The 17,922-nt window shown below is 32.9% G+C and overlaps 1 protein-coding gene across 1 annotated transcript; it reads right to left on the bottom strand.

Annotated features, from left to right (window-relative positions):
- Positions 1-1,037: 1,037 nt before the first annotated feature.
- LOC107403422 (serine/threonine-protein kinase STY46) lies at positions 1,038-17,823 on the bottom strand. The gene is made up of 16 exons (XM_016010307.4): positions 17,253-17,823; positions 16,365-16,479; positions 12,592-12,704; positions 12,348-12,461; positions 11,479-11,551; positions 9,790-9,900; positions 9,083-9,133; positions 8,187-8,326; positions 7,986-8,093; positions 6,967-7,040; positions 5,175-5,350; positions 3,793-3,888; positions 2,777-2,857; positions 2,620-2,670; positions 1,548-1,679; positions 1,038-1,409 (listed from the first exon to the last, which is right to left on the bottom strand). Exons 1-16 carry the CDS (start codon positions 17,432-17,434, stop codon positions 1,380-1,382), a joined length of 1,647 nt encoding a protein of 548 aa, XP_015865793.2. The 5' UTR covers positions 17,435-17,823; the 3' UTR covers positions 1,038-1,379.
- Between the last annotated feature and the right edge of the window lie 99 nt (positions 17,824-17,922).

Here is a 17,922-nt window from a genome sequence, read left to right as displayed (position 1 = left end):
TTGCCAACGTAGTGGGCATGGTGGGCATGGCTTATGATAAGTAGGGCCATAACTGCACCGGCTTCGATCATCTACCATTTCAATTGACTTTGAGATAACATCGAATAAAATCCAACCAATCTTCAATCCCTCTTTATACAATTTGTTTCCCTTTAAACTTACGTTTTGTTTAATGATTTATCAAAACAAAAATATTATTAGATAATGGTTAAAAATTATCTCTTTGAAGGAAAAAAACCAAACAAACAAACAAAGAATGACAGGTGATATAAAGCAACTTTGCTTTTAATTCTTTTAAAGTATTTCAAATCAAATCCTAAATCAAAATAATTAAGTCTCCAAACGCGTAACGTAGATGTGAAAGTAAATAATTTATTGACGTCTCATTGCACCGAAGGGTTAAACCCAAATTCAATTAATCACTTATAATTCACAAAATTCAATCAATCGCATATGATCCACAAGACCATAAACAGAGTACAGATAATTGCTTCCATTGGCACGCAACACCAAAACAGATTATTACATTAATTCATTCAATCACAAGATTTATTATTTCTTATCAGAAAAAAGAAACAATATAGTCCTTAAATTTGAGAAGCTCGTTTTGACTATGTACTAAAAAACTTTGTTTTTATAAATAAAAAAATAATACCACTAACATAATCTTATTCAAGTTAAAAGCAAATATTTGTCTTTGAAAAAATGGCCGACAAAGCATGCATAAATACAATTAATACATGCTGCTGGTGTAGATGGAGTGATGGACTATACAAGAGGAATTATTACATAAAGAGCGTGAAAATTTATCTACCTCAAATCGATGATCGGTGAAATTATAGTTTCTTTCAATTAGAGCAGGAAAGTTGATTGAATTTGTTTTGCTAAGCCTGCTCCAATCACCAATCTGATGATACAAAGAAGAGGAAGTTTTAACTATCAGATTTGGCTATTAAAAATAAAATAAAATAAAATAAAAGGCTGTGCTGACTAATATCAAAATAGAACCAACAGACAGAACATAAAAAATAAAAAAGTTGCAGTAAACATTCACCAGCTTCCTGAGTGTTATAGATATATATCCACCATCCAGTACAAAGTATACATTATCTCCTTCCCCAAGGCAAAGCATAGTATACAACGATTTCAATTGTATTGTTACGAAATCCAGTTTTGAGGATGAGTATACTGTACCTAACTTCATCCCAGAAAAACCTTTTGTAAGTTTCACTTTTCCTTGTTGTACAATCTAACCTCTATATATATATATATATATGTGGGAGAAAAAGAGCAAAAACAAATTGAAAGAACAAACAAAACAAATTCTCATCCGAATGCTTAAAAATGAGCCGGTGGTAAATGTTTTGTGAGGAAAATTTTCAGGTTCCATTTGCTGCTTCTGGAGTTTCCTGAGATATGCAAAATGGTTGGAATCTATGGTCAGACCCAGTGTATAGGAATTTCCATATCTTTTTCTTAAGAAAACAAATTGTACAGCACATTTTAATTGAGAAACTTTAGATAAAGGACTTTAGATGGGAACATACCTGAAGCAGATTTTCAAGTTCAGCTGCTATCTCAGAGAAGGAAGGCCGATTGCTAGGAACAGCATCCCAGGACCTTTGCATTAATTCTAACAGTTTGGGGTGTGCATTATCGGGAAGATCTGGACGCAGTCCCTGAAAAAAGAGAATACCAAGTGTTAACTAGACATAATTGTTCATCAAGACTGTGTACCTACCTGGATGCAACACTCGAATCATTTAGAGAAACAACATCAGACAATTAATCCTACTATTAATGGAGTCAAAGATTAGATACACCTCTTTAAGATAAACTACAATATACTTAACATTTGAGTGCAATAATAAAAGATTACTAAATTTCAATATTAATTTTCCTTTCCTTACGGACAACATTTTACTTGATTTTCTTTTAAATGCTTATGAAATTTAACATCTATTACCTATTTGCAAACACATCAGATTATTAATGAGAAATTAATGGATAATGAAAAACCAAGAAATTAAGTGACACAACAGTCTCTGTCCAATTAGCATAATACATCATACACAGAATTGCATCATCTTTACCAGACATACTGACAGCAATATACTGCAAAATGCAACCGTCGAAAGGAATGTCCAGGTTGTGTGACATTTCTTTGACATTCCTTTCCAAATTGAGTAGTTTACAAACAAGTGGATAGATGGATAAATAGTTTATACATGAAATATTAGGAGCCAAAGCTCAATGATTTTGAATTCTAAACAACATCATAATCTACACAATTCAATATCCAAGAACAAGTAATAATTTATTTTCCATTCCAAAAGCAATTATAATGTGTTACTAAGTTAAACATCCATTTAACATGCATGTTCAACGAAGCCTATGAATACATGATGCCAACATTTCACTCATCAAGTATAGACATTTTAAAATTATATATGCACATGTTATAATATTTATGCAAGTATAACATAAAATATCAACAAATAAGTAAAGCAGAAAGGATTATGATTCCACATAAGAAGCTTGTTCAATTCAACACGAAATTGGACATGGACAGAAAGAAAAAGTACATAAATACATATCTGAAAACAAAGATGTTTATACCTGTCTCACTCCAAGTGCAGCTTGTAATGGAGTCATAGAATCATATGGAACCTGCAATACCAAAATTTTATACAAGTAAAAATTATTTTCATAAAAACAACCATATCTTGAGAATGCATATTTCACAGAGAGGACAAACAGACGGGATGGGGCACACCTTGGCTGTCACTAGCTCCCAGAGTACAATTGCAAAACTGAATACATCTGCTTTTTGATCATATGGTTGATGGTTTATAACCTAGTGAAACAGAACAAAAGCAATAAGATATTAGAATAATATGTAAATAAAAAGTAATTAAGTATATAATGTCTTTATAGAATTGTAGATATTCAGTCAATTCATTTTGGTAAGACATGATATTTGGGAATACAAGGCATAAATTAGCTATAATATTAAAACAATAATACAGGGCAATGAGATGTGCAAAACCAGCATGCCTGTATTCTCATAAGCACTATCTCAATATCCAGGAAAAATGAGGCAACTCTTCTGTATTTTTGGGGTCATCGAAATGAGGGAACTTAATATCCCTTTTATTAAAAAATTTGAAATTATCTCATCTGTAACTTGAGAGAATATCAACTATGGAGCCTAATATCATAATATTATAACATTATCTGAGGGCTTTAATAATGGATGGAAACTAAACAAAACACAGCTATATAGAAGATCTGTATTGAGACTTTCTAATAGATGATATGACCAGAAGGCATGAGAAGAAAACAAAATTCATAATATATTGATGCAGAACCTGGGAAAGAAGACGAGTAAAAAGAGAGGCGAGAGAGAAAAGTGAAGTTGAAAACAGCAGAGGTATTACTCAATAATCAATTGTTGTCTTCTGTTAGGGTTACAATTGACCCTGTTCTGTTAATCTAATAAGAAAACTAAATCAAACCAATTAATTAATAATTCAAACTGAAAATAAACTCCAGAAATCCTATATGAAATTAATCATTACATAATAACCAAAACTTGTTCTGTATCATTCTCCCCACGTTAAAAGGAAGTAAGGTCCAAGGTGTCCCAAGTTGTCCCAAGATCTTGATAGAGGTTCTTTTAAGTCCAAACGGTGAACCTAAAGGCCCAACCTAACAATAGACCCTAACATTCTAAATGAGAGAAAAGGCCGAGATAAGGAAAAAGAAATATCAAAACCAAGAGATGCAAACCTCAGGCGCCATCCATCTATATGTTCCAGTTTCTGCCGTCATTACTCCTCCTTGATTTTGGAAACGAGCTACCCCAAAATCTGCCACTTTAACAACCTAAGACAAAAGTAAGGAAATTTTTTTTTAAAAGGAATGAAAACCTTTCTTCTCTTTAAATACAAACTATAGAAGTGTAAAATTATCAAATCTGCGCCTCTATAAAAGGACATAGCATTTTATTTTTTATTTTTTGATAAAACTATCAAAGGATGTAACTATCAATATTAATGGAATTATTAGTAGTTCAGATGTGGGAAACAACAAAAATATTAGCAATACTGTTGTAAAATTGACCGGAACCGAAATTTTATAGTCACAAACAACCAGCCCATGGAAGTAAGATCACTTCTTACTATGTATGGTTAGAAATCCATGGTGAGAAAACTAGTTCCAAATCATAGAACCGAATCTCAAAATCAAAATAATGATAGAACAAAACAAAAATCAATAACAATGTATATATATATATATATATAAAATAGCTTAATATAGATATCATACCTAATTGAGTTGCCTAACAACTTAAGCTTTTGGAATTGATAGAAACATCATTGAATATCTGTTTGCCTGGCCATATGTCTGAGTCACTACCAATTTCTAGTAGCTTTTGGAATTGATAGAAACATCATTGAATATCTGTTTGCCTGGTCATATGTCTGAGTCACTACCAATTTCTAGTAATTTATTTCTTGGATCCAACTAACACCCATCATACACCATTTCTAGTAGTCATCTACTGTTTTACACATATAAGACACACTTTCTATCTTGTAGTTGTTTAAACTTTAGGGTTTGATGATAACTTAAAAAAACTCTATAATTTCCTCAAGAATGATATTTACTTTAAATACATAAGAATGACTGCGAAGGGATAAACTACTACGTAAACATCCATGTAGGAATTGTCATACAAGTAGCTTAAGGGTGACAGAGCACACAAGTATTTCACTGGAAGTTAACTACATAATAGCCATGGTAGTTAGTAACATGTACTGTGTTATGTTGATATACATTATTGGGTTAACTTCCTATCAGCTTACGCTTTTAGGATTAATAGATGTGGCATACTTTTGGCTATTAAAACAGAATCATTTCCTAGGAGTACTACAATCTTCCAAAGAATGTGGGCATGGGAAACTCATTTCAACAAACAGCATGGTACTAATTTACAGTTCAATATTCTGTTATTCCGTCAAATACCTAAATATTATATACACACATATATATTTTAAAGAATCGAATATGGGAAAGATTATGCCAATATGCAATATATCTATATATATATATATATATATACACCATAACAGAGAACTTGCAAGTCAGACAAATTAATAAGTTCTTACATTATGAGTGTCCATAAGCAAATTTGCCGTCTTCAGATCCCTGTGAATTATGTTATTTTGATGCAAGTACTCCATTCCTCTGCAGACATCGATTGCAAACTTTAGCAGCTGCGGGAGCTTCATCACGTTATGGTTCTTGTGCAAATAGTCATATAGACTTCCTCCAGGCATATACTCTGCCCAAAATAAGGAGCAGCATTATCAATATATGATTTCTTAGCCTCCATAAAAATAATGAACAATAAAATATCAATACATATTGGTGGTCTGGATCTATGGACATATCTGTATATATTAAGGGTATCAAAATTGGTATGGGAAGAAATTAACGGAAGCAACGGATATGAATTCTAACAGTAAGGTTTCAAAAACATTCTTCTACCAATATATCCCATAGTTAAACCAATATACATCGGAAGATATAGACAAATATCCACCTTTTAGCAAATCTACAAAATATCAATAATTTTCATAGCTTTTCTACTTTTATAGTTATCACCACCAGTCAATACATCAAAAGATATATTTACCATTTCATCCTTGGTCAGAACTCAAATACCTAGTTTCCATGCTCCATAATGCATGCACAAAATGAAAACTTTCTGATGACTGAACCATTCAATGAGTAGATTAAATTTAATTTGTTGGGTAGGGAGTATGTGGGCCCATCACAGGATGAGGTACCAAAACTACGCATTTCCGAGTTTCGATTAGGAATTCTGAGGCAAGTGATTGTCCCGATTTGCAATGGGGGAAGTGAAGTTATGGACTAAGGTTGTAGGACATTCAAAGTGTGTATGTGGGTGAAAGAAAGGAGAATAACAAAGACGAGGACCAAAGCAAGTCATCCAAAGAAAAGTCAAATCTGAGGTTGGGGATGGGATTCATATAGTCTAGTTGGACCACTAGCATAGGGGCCCAACCTTGTAGCCAGAATCTTCTTGATTTGTGCAGAGTTAACTCAAATTAGCAGGTCTAGTTAGGTATTGCCTTGTTGAGATAAATAGGACCATATGGTGTCTTCCCTTGGACCACCATACAAACAAATAGTTAAGCTAAGAGAGCCAGATTCATTATCCTGTGAGGTACTTAGAAATATATTTTTAACTTTCAGAGTTTCCATAAATTAATTCAGGGGAAAGAAAGGGAAAATTTTCCGAGGGATCATATGGCAACTTGAGGCTTCAACTGGGTTGCTTTCAAATTTTGTTTGGAGACAACCTGGAGAAGATTTTCTCTATGGACAAACAAAGGAAACGCCACTATAATGTTGTATATGGTGTTGTATGCATAAATTAGACTCACCATCTCCTTTTCCAGAATTCTGTGGCTTGAGATATGTGGTCAATGATACTCTTACAGTTGTTACTGGGTTATGTCAGGCACATTGCAAGAGAGACCCTGTTGTAAGAGAGGTTTTAGGGCTGGCAAGAGAAAAAATGATTGGTGGAGAGTAATCATCATTGTATTTTAAGGAACCATGGAGAGGCCGGGAACAAACTGGAAAAATAAATAAATAAAAGAAAAAATAAAAGGGTGGGGGAGGGGGTGGGGGTGGGGTGTGGTGGCACAAATTAAAGAAGATAGAATTGTCTATTGAAATTGGAAAACAAGATATTGATCTCCCCCTTTACTGTCACAGTGAGTCACTTCTTGTCTATAAAATCTAGACTTGGTTGCACATATCAATAGTGAAAACATATACAAAGGCATATGATGCCACTTAGAATGAAAGATTCATGCAGGAAGCTAGCATGAAGCCAAAGATGATAACCATCCGAAGATTCTTTACCTGTCACTATGCACAAATGTGGAGACTGTGTACATGCTCCGACAAAACGAACAACATTTTTATGCTGGACTTCCCTATAAAAATAATAAAAAAACAATATCAAAATTAAATGATGAATATTTGTACATATATTCACAATCATTCTCGATTTGTTCCCAAGCCAGAAGAGTGCAAATGACTTAATACGTTATAAAACCAAGTTGCCTGTTTGGTATAGTGTTTGAAGCTTCTCACCACATTGCTACTAATGTATTGTTTTATATGTGTACAGGCCTACAAGTGGGGGAATGTTAAAAGGGTACTGGCTTGATATACCAAAGGGTCCACTTCCTAAAAGAAATCTTGGGGGTGATCGAAATTTAAAAATTACCAGGCAAGCTGGAAATAACCAAAAGATGAGGAACCTAAAGATGAAGCAATATACAATATGCAGATTCAGAATTGTAACTGCAGTGCAACAATAAATCTTTATCAAAATAAGGAAGACAAACAATCAGCATACTGAAAAGGTTTTAAGCTTTCTTTTATAATCACTAGCAGATTTATTTTGTAGAGGTTTCCATATTCAGTACAACTTGGATAATAATCAAGTGAATTGTGTTGTTGAGTAATGTTATGCCAGAGACACACATGATAATACATATAAGAGAGACAAAAGAAAACCAAAAGCACAAAAATCATCTTACACATCACAGACTATGCAATCCCATCCTACATCCATCCCAGTCGAATATAAAACCTCAATAGAATTCTGGATCTGATACAAATACTCTTTGACATTTAAAATAGGTAAATAAGATACCAAGGTAAACATGGTGAGATATTTCACATTTTTATTTGCTTTTCTGAACAGGATATATCAGGTAACAACATGGTTGAGAAGAAGAGTAAAAAGGAAAAGAGAGAGAGATATTAGAGGAAAGATGAAAAACCAGCGGAAGATAATACTCTTCTCACATTCTGCATCACAACAATACTTGATTGTTACAGGTGAAATATGGTAGCAAAAAACTATTCACCTGAGAATTGCCACTTCTTGAGCAAACTCATCCTCTACAGCATCATTCAAATGTTCAGACCTAAGAATCTTAACTGCAACGTCTTGACCAAGATAAACTCCATGGTACCTAAGGATGACAACAAAAAGAGGTTCAAAACAGACAGGGTGACAGAAAAGAATAGTAATTATAATTCATGACCGGAATTGAAACCTGACTTACAAGTCTCCACAGGATCCCGATGCAATTCGTTCTCCCATTTTCAATAATCTTCTATCAATTTCCCAATCTCCAAGTTTTGCCTGTACTGTCAATGCTTTTTCCACGGCTGAATGAGATTGTGAAGATCTGGACCATGAACCCTACAGTATTAAATTAGAGTCAAATATACATTTTTCTTGGTCTTCAGTATCTAAATGTACAGGAAGGAACTTACAGAGAAAAAATGACAAGCAAATAAATTGCTAAACAAGACAGTGTGATAAGAAACATCAGGGAATAAGATATGACCATAATTCTGGGTTTAGATATACATAGAAACTGTTAGAAAATAACTCCGCTTGAGAAAGGTCATTTTACAGCTAATGAAGTGCAATGCCCAGCCAAATCACAGGCATTTCCAGTTTGAAACTTCCTCAATTATTCTAATTATTTTACCTAATATTGATAAATACCTCCTACTGCTTCGTCCAAACAACAGAAAATTGGTAGTTGGCCATTTTTTTGCTCATTAGATGAACTGAACCCAGGACCTTACATATGGGAGTGTGGACATTGCCACTAGGCTGTCCCCGTAGGGCCAATTGGCAGTTGTCCTTGAGCAAGTGATTTGCCACTACATAAACAACCTTATTGTTTATCAGAATAAAATCTTAGATACAATGTAACATTTAACACCAACTAACATGCCATAAATAGCTAGAAGAAAGATGAAATGTGATAAAAACACATTGGCCCTTTTATACTGATGCTAATTTTCATTAGGTCTCAAATAATTGGAATAAACAAAAAAGAAACCCAGTCTTATCTCAAAATATGAAGTGAGGAGACTACAAGATAGGGTGCATGTGGAGTTCTATCCAAAAATTAGGTAAGAGAAAAATAAGAAGAATGGCTACCTCACTTCTAGCAACTGCTTTTTCCATAGCTTCCCATAAACCATCTGTATCCTGACCACAACATTGCAAAGTCAGCAACATTTGGATTCAGCACAGGTCCCTGTCATACACGAAATGTAATCAAAAATGCTCCTTAATATATTATGAGGATGCTGACCTTGGATAAACCAAAGATTTTTTCTTTTTCCAGTTTACCAATTTCATAATATTTAAAAAGCAAAATTTTTTTTTTTTTTTTTTTTTTTGATGCAATAACTTGAAATTTTCTATAAAGCATCAATCCTAATAAGAATATTATAAAACTGTTATATGCAGAATTATACTACAGACTAGATAGTTTTTAATAAACATGCAAAAAGTGGTACAACCATAATATTTTGATGGAACAAAAAGCAATAACAGCACTGCCCATAAAGTTGACAAGGTTGTAGTTGCTGCTTCAGGTAAAGAAATATTCTTAAACAATAACAAGCAATAGAAAATTAGAAATGACAAAAATAATTAATATCATCACACTAGCAGCTTTCAATATGCAATATAAGGAACTTCAAATCTGTATATGCTTCCATCAGTGAATCTTTATTTGGAAATAAAAATTTTATAATTACCGGAATGAGCAAGGACTTGTAATCAATTACTGTATGAAAAATCCGGAACAAATAAAGGGCAGAATGAATGATAATACACATTTTGAAGTAGTAAAATACCTCAACTGGCCATCCATCGACCACAAATACATCCAAGGAGTAGCCATCAGTTGTTGAGAAAACGTGTGCTTCACGGATGTTCAGCCCTATATCAGACAGCAAAGCAGAAAGCTAGAGGAAAATGACATTCAGTTAGAAAGATTTTAGTCTCAAAATTATTCAACTTTAGTAGTTCTCTTGGCTTTTACAAAAAGGGCTAAAAGTTTAGTTTAACAGGAATCTAAAAGATGCAAGGTTCTGTTAATTCTGTTAGCTTGTTGATGCAGACCATGAGGCTATATTTGATGGTAGTAAACCATTATTCATTTTGAGAGTTTTTTAATTAGAAATAGGATTTCATTAGTTAAGGGATTTTCACAGTTGATTTTATTTTCATACTGGTTAAAATTGTCTAATATAAAGTTGGACAAATTGTAACCCTAAGGGGTAGAGAACTTGAAAATAGAATATTACTGAAGATGTATCTTCTCCTTCCTCATTTCTATTTCTCAGATTCTTTTTATGGTATTTAGTCATTATATATTGTGAGAGTTTCTTAATTAGGGATTAGGATTTTTTTAGTTAAGGGATTTTCATAGTTGATTCTTGTTTCTCCCTATTTCTCTATTTCTTTTTTCTCTTTTTTCTCTCTCTCTCTCCCTTTTCTCTCATCTCCTCTCTGCAGTTTCTCTTTCCCAGATTCTAACTTTCTCAAAGGATACATTCATATTGCAACACGTGAAGCAGACAATAAGTCTGATTTTCTCTAAGTCTTACTGGGAAGGTCCATGGACAGTATTAACTAGATAAAAGATTTTCTTCGAAAGATTAGTTCCTTTCTCCTTAATATCCAACCATTGAGCACCGAGGCAACATATATGTCTAGAATTAATGCCAGTACCTTTCTATGAAACTGTTATAAAATATAAAATCTGACACAGGAATTCGCACGCTTAAAACACAACATGTATAGACCTTTTTCATCAGAACTAATCATTTAAATCAAAATATACCCATTATAAATACAAAGAGAACTGCTAAAATAGAAACAGATACAGATGCAATAAAGCTGCTAACAGGAGCAAAATGATTCAATAGAGACCCATAAAAGTAAAGTTATGTAGCAGACCCAGGAAACCATACTCTAAAATAACCTTTCTTAGCAGTACCTACTCAAAAAGATCCTTGTTCAATTATTGATGAACAGAAAATGAGGAATCCAACTTCAAAATCCACACTGTTACTTCAGTAGGAGTTGAGCATGCCCAGTCCCCTACCAAACTACTCATATCTTTTATTCTAGCCGTATAGCCTCCCTCCCCTGTCAAACTTTGCCAAACCTTATGGTTCATTGAAGTTCATCACCACATGAGCTTCAGCTTTAATTTACAAATATAAATGTAGACTACTACTGGATTTTTTATGTTCAAACTCTGATTTGAACTTTCATATCATATTCCTATAACGAAGTCCATATCAAGTTTAGTTCATGCAACAGAACGTGAAAAAATAAACACATAAAACACAAACTAATTAAACGGGCAACAGTCAGATTCCAGACAACAGACATCAGTTTTTGGTAATAACAAGAAACATCAGTTGGAAGTATAGAGTTCATGCAATTTGAAGAATATGATTATTCTAAAATTAAAAAAATAAATTAATAAAAGTATTGTTAGACTCATAACACATCACACTTCTCATGCATACCTGGCTAAGAAGCTTAGGCTTGTCAATGGTAGAGAATATCACTTCATGGATTGGAATAGGAGCAACATCTTCCCTGCATCACACACACCAATAGTCAACTTATCTTCTGCATAGAAGATAAGAGTAGGTGTAATACTTTCAGTTGTAAAGCCAAATTTTATTTACAAACAAAAACCATGATAGTTTTCTTGTACAACGAGCATTAAAGAAAATGCAATAGACCCAATGAAGTGTTATGGGTTTTAATATATGAGAAGAAACCCTAGGTAGGACATAGAATAATACAAGGCTCCACCACTCATTGAGCATGCATTCAAGGTCCTTTAAGCCACAAAAAGACACAAGCATAGAAAGCTTGTTACAACAAACTCAAAAGTTATCGCCGTGCATAACCTAAAAGCATAATTATGCCCTTCAGATTATTTCAATATATAATGTTATTGTTATTTTTTGATTGTGTTAGCTTGATTTACATAATTAGGCCCACTTCCTAACAGCTAAACTTCTTAATAAAGGCACTTTGGTGCAAGCTTGGGACAAGGCACAACAATGCCTTGAGGCATATTATTTGGGCAACACAATAATGCAATGTATGCCTTAAAACCCTTGGATGTACCCCAGTGGAGCTCCAGTAAGTAATGTTTATGCCCCAAAGGCATTGCTCACGCTAGAATTTTTTCTGTTTTTTCCCCTTAAACCATTTACCTAATGATAGTAAAATTTCCTCAAATTTAAAGCCATCGAACTATGAAACAAGCATAGGAAAATATTCTTCATCCCCACCCAGGTTGCTAAACATCAGTACTGTCTTAGTTTACAGAATTAAAGAGAAACAGAAGTATGCAGACAAAGCCTTGCTAAGGAGGTACCTTCTGGGAAGTTTCACCATTGTATATCTTTCCTCCACGTCCTTGGATTTATTTCTAACATCCAAATTTAAGTCCTCAAGCTTAGAACAGGGTTCAAAGTCAATTGCATGATTGCTGGTTAAGGACACAAAAATTAATAACTCAAATAATAAAAATATTTTTCATGTGTGACATTGAAACCCTAGTGATTACACAAATTGCAATAAATGTAAGGATCCACAGTAAATCAGCATAGATGGAATACCTCTTATGTGACACAGGAACTTCTTCATTAGCTGCATCACACAATGACCTAGGTGTTGTAAGAGTACTTGTAAATAGTTGATTGCCATTATCCTCTGTTCTAGTAGAAATATTCTACCCAGCCACAAGTATACCAAAGAACAACAAACAGTTAAGTCAAAATGAGCAGGCATATCATTTAACAGAGAGCAGAAATTTGTGATTTTGAAAACTGAAAAAGAGAAGGGAAAATCCAGAACTAACATAACAAAGAAATTATAACAGTACATCATGTACATCTTCAAGACTGTTATATGTATTGTAGTCTGGGATTCTTTTTGTAAAAGTGTAAAAGCTGGCACATGCAACATACATAACTAAACATCACTTATTTAAGTGTTAAGTAAATTTGATCATGCATTGGACTAGAAGGAATTCTGCACGCAAATAACCCGTCATTTTTACTGTATACTAAATGCATAAATTATACATATAAAAGACAGCAAGAATAAGCGGAAATACACATCAGATATGGAAAGAAATACACAAAGATATGTTTACATAAAAAAAGAGATCTCAATACACTATTACTATTTTCAATAAACAGTAAGGTTTGAATTTATAATTTTAAAATCTTCCTTGGGACTTGACAAAAAAAGGTCAGTTGTATCATTGAAATGCCACAAATAAGTTTAAAATAAAATTCTAATTTAATTCTTCCTCCTCTCTCTCTCTCTCTCGCTCCATAAAACATAATTTGTTTTCTGTCTTACTGGTGTTTTCTTATGCACTTTCATATGCAAAAATTAATATAATGATGCATTCGTGCACGTATTTATTATTCCTCATTTACAACTTTCTTATTTTGTCCTAGCTTTTCAAAGCATAAAGTATGCATATAAAGACATTGCAAGAATAAGCGGTAATAATACATCCAAGCATGGGAAAAAAATCATGAACAGATACATCCCAGTCCCACATACGACAAGGGCATTTAATACACTCGAGACAAATGCCGTTATTTTAAATAAAATATTGTGTTAAGGTTATAATTTTAAAATCTTTCTCAGGTTTTGGTTTAAAAACAGGATCTGTTATAAATTTTAAACCACTGAAACACCATTTAATTTAAGACTAAAATACATATTTGATTCTAATGCTTCACTAAACCTAATTTGTTTTCTGTTATTACTATTGTTTCTAACAGACATATATGCTATACCTCTTATTACTGGTATTCTATTATGTGTATTCATATGCAATAACTCGTATAACGAGTCACATTTATAAATACATATACAATTGATTATTTACATATTTCTTATTGCATCCTACCTCTTTAAGAATGCTGTATCTATATCCTCTTCAAGACTCCATATCTGTATTCTATAATCATACAACTATTAAGTGGTAAAGACCAAGTAGTAGGATGAGATTATTTAATTTCTAATTATTATCAGATTTCATCACATGGTTATTAAAGACTCCTCAAACAACGTAAAATACAATAATAAGATATGACATATTAAACCCTTACCATTAATGAAATAATAAAAACTAAACTTTTATGGTAAAACTACCCTTTACATGCATCCATTATATCTATAATCTCAATAATATGACTAATAGGGGGGAAAAATGTAATATAGTATTGAACAGTATTTGTAAAACTTCACAAAATTTGTAATACAGCATTGAACAGTCAGAAAGGATTAAGAAAGAGAATGATAATGATGAGAATAAGGAAATTGTTAAAAAAATAAAAATAAAAAATCTAACAGAATCTGCCCTCTTTGAGATAGCATTTGCTTCTTCTTTTCTTCTTCTTCTCTAGAAGAGCTTCCTCAGAAGCCACTCCTTATTGGCTATGATTAGAAGCTCCCCTGGAAGCTTGAAGCACTTCCAGAAAACTATCCAAACAGACATAGAAGCAACTTCTGAGCCTTTAAGCATGAAACAGCTTTTAAGAAGTCACGCCAAACAGGGGGCCCTAATCAAAAGAGCTCAAATATTTTCTTCTCCTATTTGTTAATACTCTGTGGTACATATCAATACACATGTAATTTCAAGTTTTATTTTTAAAGATTTTATTTATTGTTCCCTTTTGCAAGAGTAATTTTGTTATTCTAGATCATTGTTAATGCTAAATCGATGTTTTTTTATCCATTTTTTATAGTTTAGGATGTTATTTGTAATACTGGAGGGTTAAACATATATAATAGTATAAGGGGGGTTGTTTATTTTGCTGTATATACAATTAGGATTGTAATAGAAAGACAGGCTAGTTGATCACAAGAATTGCAGAAGTACAAAGAAACCAAAACGAAAAGGGGGGAGAGGGGCTCAATATCATATCCATTCATATATTCTGTTATAAATGAAAAATTTACATTTATGAATACAATAAAAATGTGCTATAAACTAAAAGATGATACAAACTAAAACAACGGAAACTGAAATTTGTCTAGTGAAATGTTATTACTTGTAAACATTTTGTAAAACCCATATACATCTGTTTTCGCAGTCTTAACCTCTTGTCAGATTGTTTCCTTTCTTTCTTCCAATTTTTTTTTTTTTTTTTTTTTTTGGCCAATACAATTGCTCGCTTATCACTAGACGACATAAATAGCTTAACAGATACAGATCCCTTCACTAAGTGGTTAGGATATATAGGCCAGCACCTGTCTGGAGAAAAAATCTCTGTTTGACAACTTCTTCCTATACCTATCAATCATTGGACAAAATATTCCATACAAAACTTCTTATATATGATGGATTGATGTCAGAGACAAACATACCACCCCAACATCCACTTTTCTTATTTTCGCATTTCAGCCCAATGACCATGAGCCACAAATTCCTCACATATCAAACAATTAGTGGATGATTGAGAACCATACAGAAAAGCTATAAGTTCACAGCAAATCATATATCACTACATCAAACTGGTCATCTTCAACACCTTTACTGTGCTAATCTAGGCCATTCACCATCTTAAAATTCTTATTTACCATTTATGCATCTTGCCACTACAAATAGAGGTCAACAAGGTAGTAACTCCAAATGTTATTAGGTTCTTCAACATCACCTCCTTCATCCATGAAAATTAAGATGTATCTTCAAGGCGGCAAAAATGGAATATAGAACCAACATAACTTCTGCTAATATATTCTCCTTTTAGTACCATGCTGTCTGGGCTATCTCCAGGCGGAAGCACTTACATTGATTACTTCCACACCAAATTATACTGCATATTCCAGGATTCCACACGCAGAAGAAATTTCAGTCTCAAAAAGTTTTCAATCTATATCATAATTATGAACAACCCCTTGTTGCCCATCTTCCCTTGCCACTTAAAATCATCTACATTTTCAGGAAGTTATGTACCCTAAACATTCTTCTTCTTTTTTTCTTTCCAAACAATCTCAGGATTATGATTCAGATATTCTAAGTATTCTAATTGTAAGACTTTGTTAATATCTAAGTGACAAAGGCAATATGGTGGACACCTATTACTTCAATTTGTCCAGATAAAACAATAATATGAACACACCCTGTACATTGCAAGTTATATGCTTTAAAATACTCCTATTTAATTCATATTCTACGACCATTTAATGAAGTAAAAGTAGAAGAAAAGTCAAATTAAGCTACATGATCAACAACTTAGGTTTTCATTGCAAATGAGCCAAAAATAGCTAGATTTCTCTGTTGAGTTCAAAACAAATCCAGTTGAAGGGAAAAAAAAATCTCAATTTCCCAAACAATGATCATTGAATCAAATGTAAGGTATACCTCCAAGAAACGGATATGGTAAACAGGCCGCTTCTCCGGGTCTTTTGCCAAGGCAAGGAGCCTTTGATGTAATAAAACATCTTCCACTCTATCCATGTTAACATCGAGTCCATAACTGATTTAAGAAGCAGAAATAAGGCAATTAAGTTTGTTTTCCACATAAGCAAATTGACTAACACCCTTAGCATAATACGCAGACAAAATCTACCTATAAAATCATATCTAGGTTAAAAACAAAGGATTAAATATTAAAACCATATTCACACGGAGATCAAAGCATAGACGCAAGATCTTCCAATGGAAAATAAAGTAACGCCTAAAATCATGGGAGGCAAATAAATAGATTAAATTTTTGCGACAGATGCTCACAAACAAAAGTTACCGCAATGCTTCTTCATAGGCTACCATGTCTCTTTTTATCTCTCTCTTTGAAATAGAAAATTGTTAAAACAATTCCAATCCCACATCTTCTTTTTCAGGAAATACAAATAACAGAATATATATATATATATACATGTCTGCTATTATGTTCAAACAATTCAAATTCTCAAAAAGGCCCTATCTATCTCCCCACCCTTGCTCATATTCAGCAACCGAAGTAGTGAACCGCTAAGAATTCTAAAGAATAAAGAAAACACATCGCATAATAAGAATATATGCCATAAAAAAACATACAGTGCTATAATCTGGACCTCTTGAACCCAAACAAAATGCTTGTAGTTCAAAATTTAAAAACTAATACATATACAGATTCTATAAGTAAAAATTTAAGAAAAAGGAAGCATTGACTAAATTAGAAACATTTTTTCAGATTACAAATTAAAAAAAAAAAAAAGGCGATCAAATTGGATTTATTTATTTTTTATTATTATTATTGATTATTTTTACCTAGCAGGCAAGCGATTGAAGTGAGAGTCTAACTGTTCACGGAACTCAGGATTGCTAACAGCGTCTTCGTTGCCGCTCTCCACTAACCGATTGTAAACATCGTTCCTCACATCATAGTTGCTATAGCTTCCGAAACTTCTAGGCGGTGACGAACTCTCTCCCACTCCTTCAGTCAAATCCATGCTTTAGTTTGTTTTCTTTTTTCTTTTCAGCGGTTAATGTTTGTTTTCCATGAAAAAAGGAAAGAAACAGAAAGAAAGAAAAAGAAAATGCAAGAATGAGAGGGAAAAAAACAAAAAACAAAAAACCAAAAAAAAAAAAAACTATAGAAGAGAAAATTTTTTTTTTGTTGATCAGCAAAGGAGGATCTTTGACTGTTGGTAGAATCTAAAGAGGTGGGAGACGCTGGGGATTTGAGAAGAAAACGGAGGGTAATATCGTCCTTATGGATTATTGTAGCAAAGAGAAGAAGAGCCTAACCGCTTTGTATTCTTTAGGAGAGAGAAAGTAGTGAGAGAAAGAGAGAGTAGTTTGAAAGGAAGAAAGAAAGAATGTCCCCGTTTGGGCTAAAGATAGAGAACATAGGAACGTGGTCCAAAATAGACAAAGTCTTCTATAAATAAATAAAATATTTAATGAAATATTTTTTAAAAATAAATAAATAAATAAA

Source organism: Ziziphus jujuba, chromosome 5 (genome assembly GCF_031755915.1).
Source record: "Ziziphus jujuba cultivar Dongzao chromosome 5, ASM3175591v1".
In the NCBI taxonomy this organism is placed as follows: Eukaryota; Viridiplantae; Streptophyta; class Magnoliopsida; order Rosales; family Rhamnaceae; genus Ziziphus; species Ziziphus jujuba.
The sequence above is the reverse complement of the archived record's forward strand: the minus strand, read 5'-3'. Positions and strand labels throughout refer to the sequence as shown.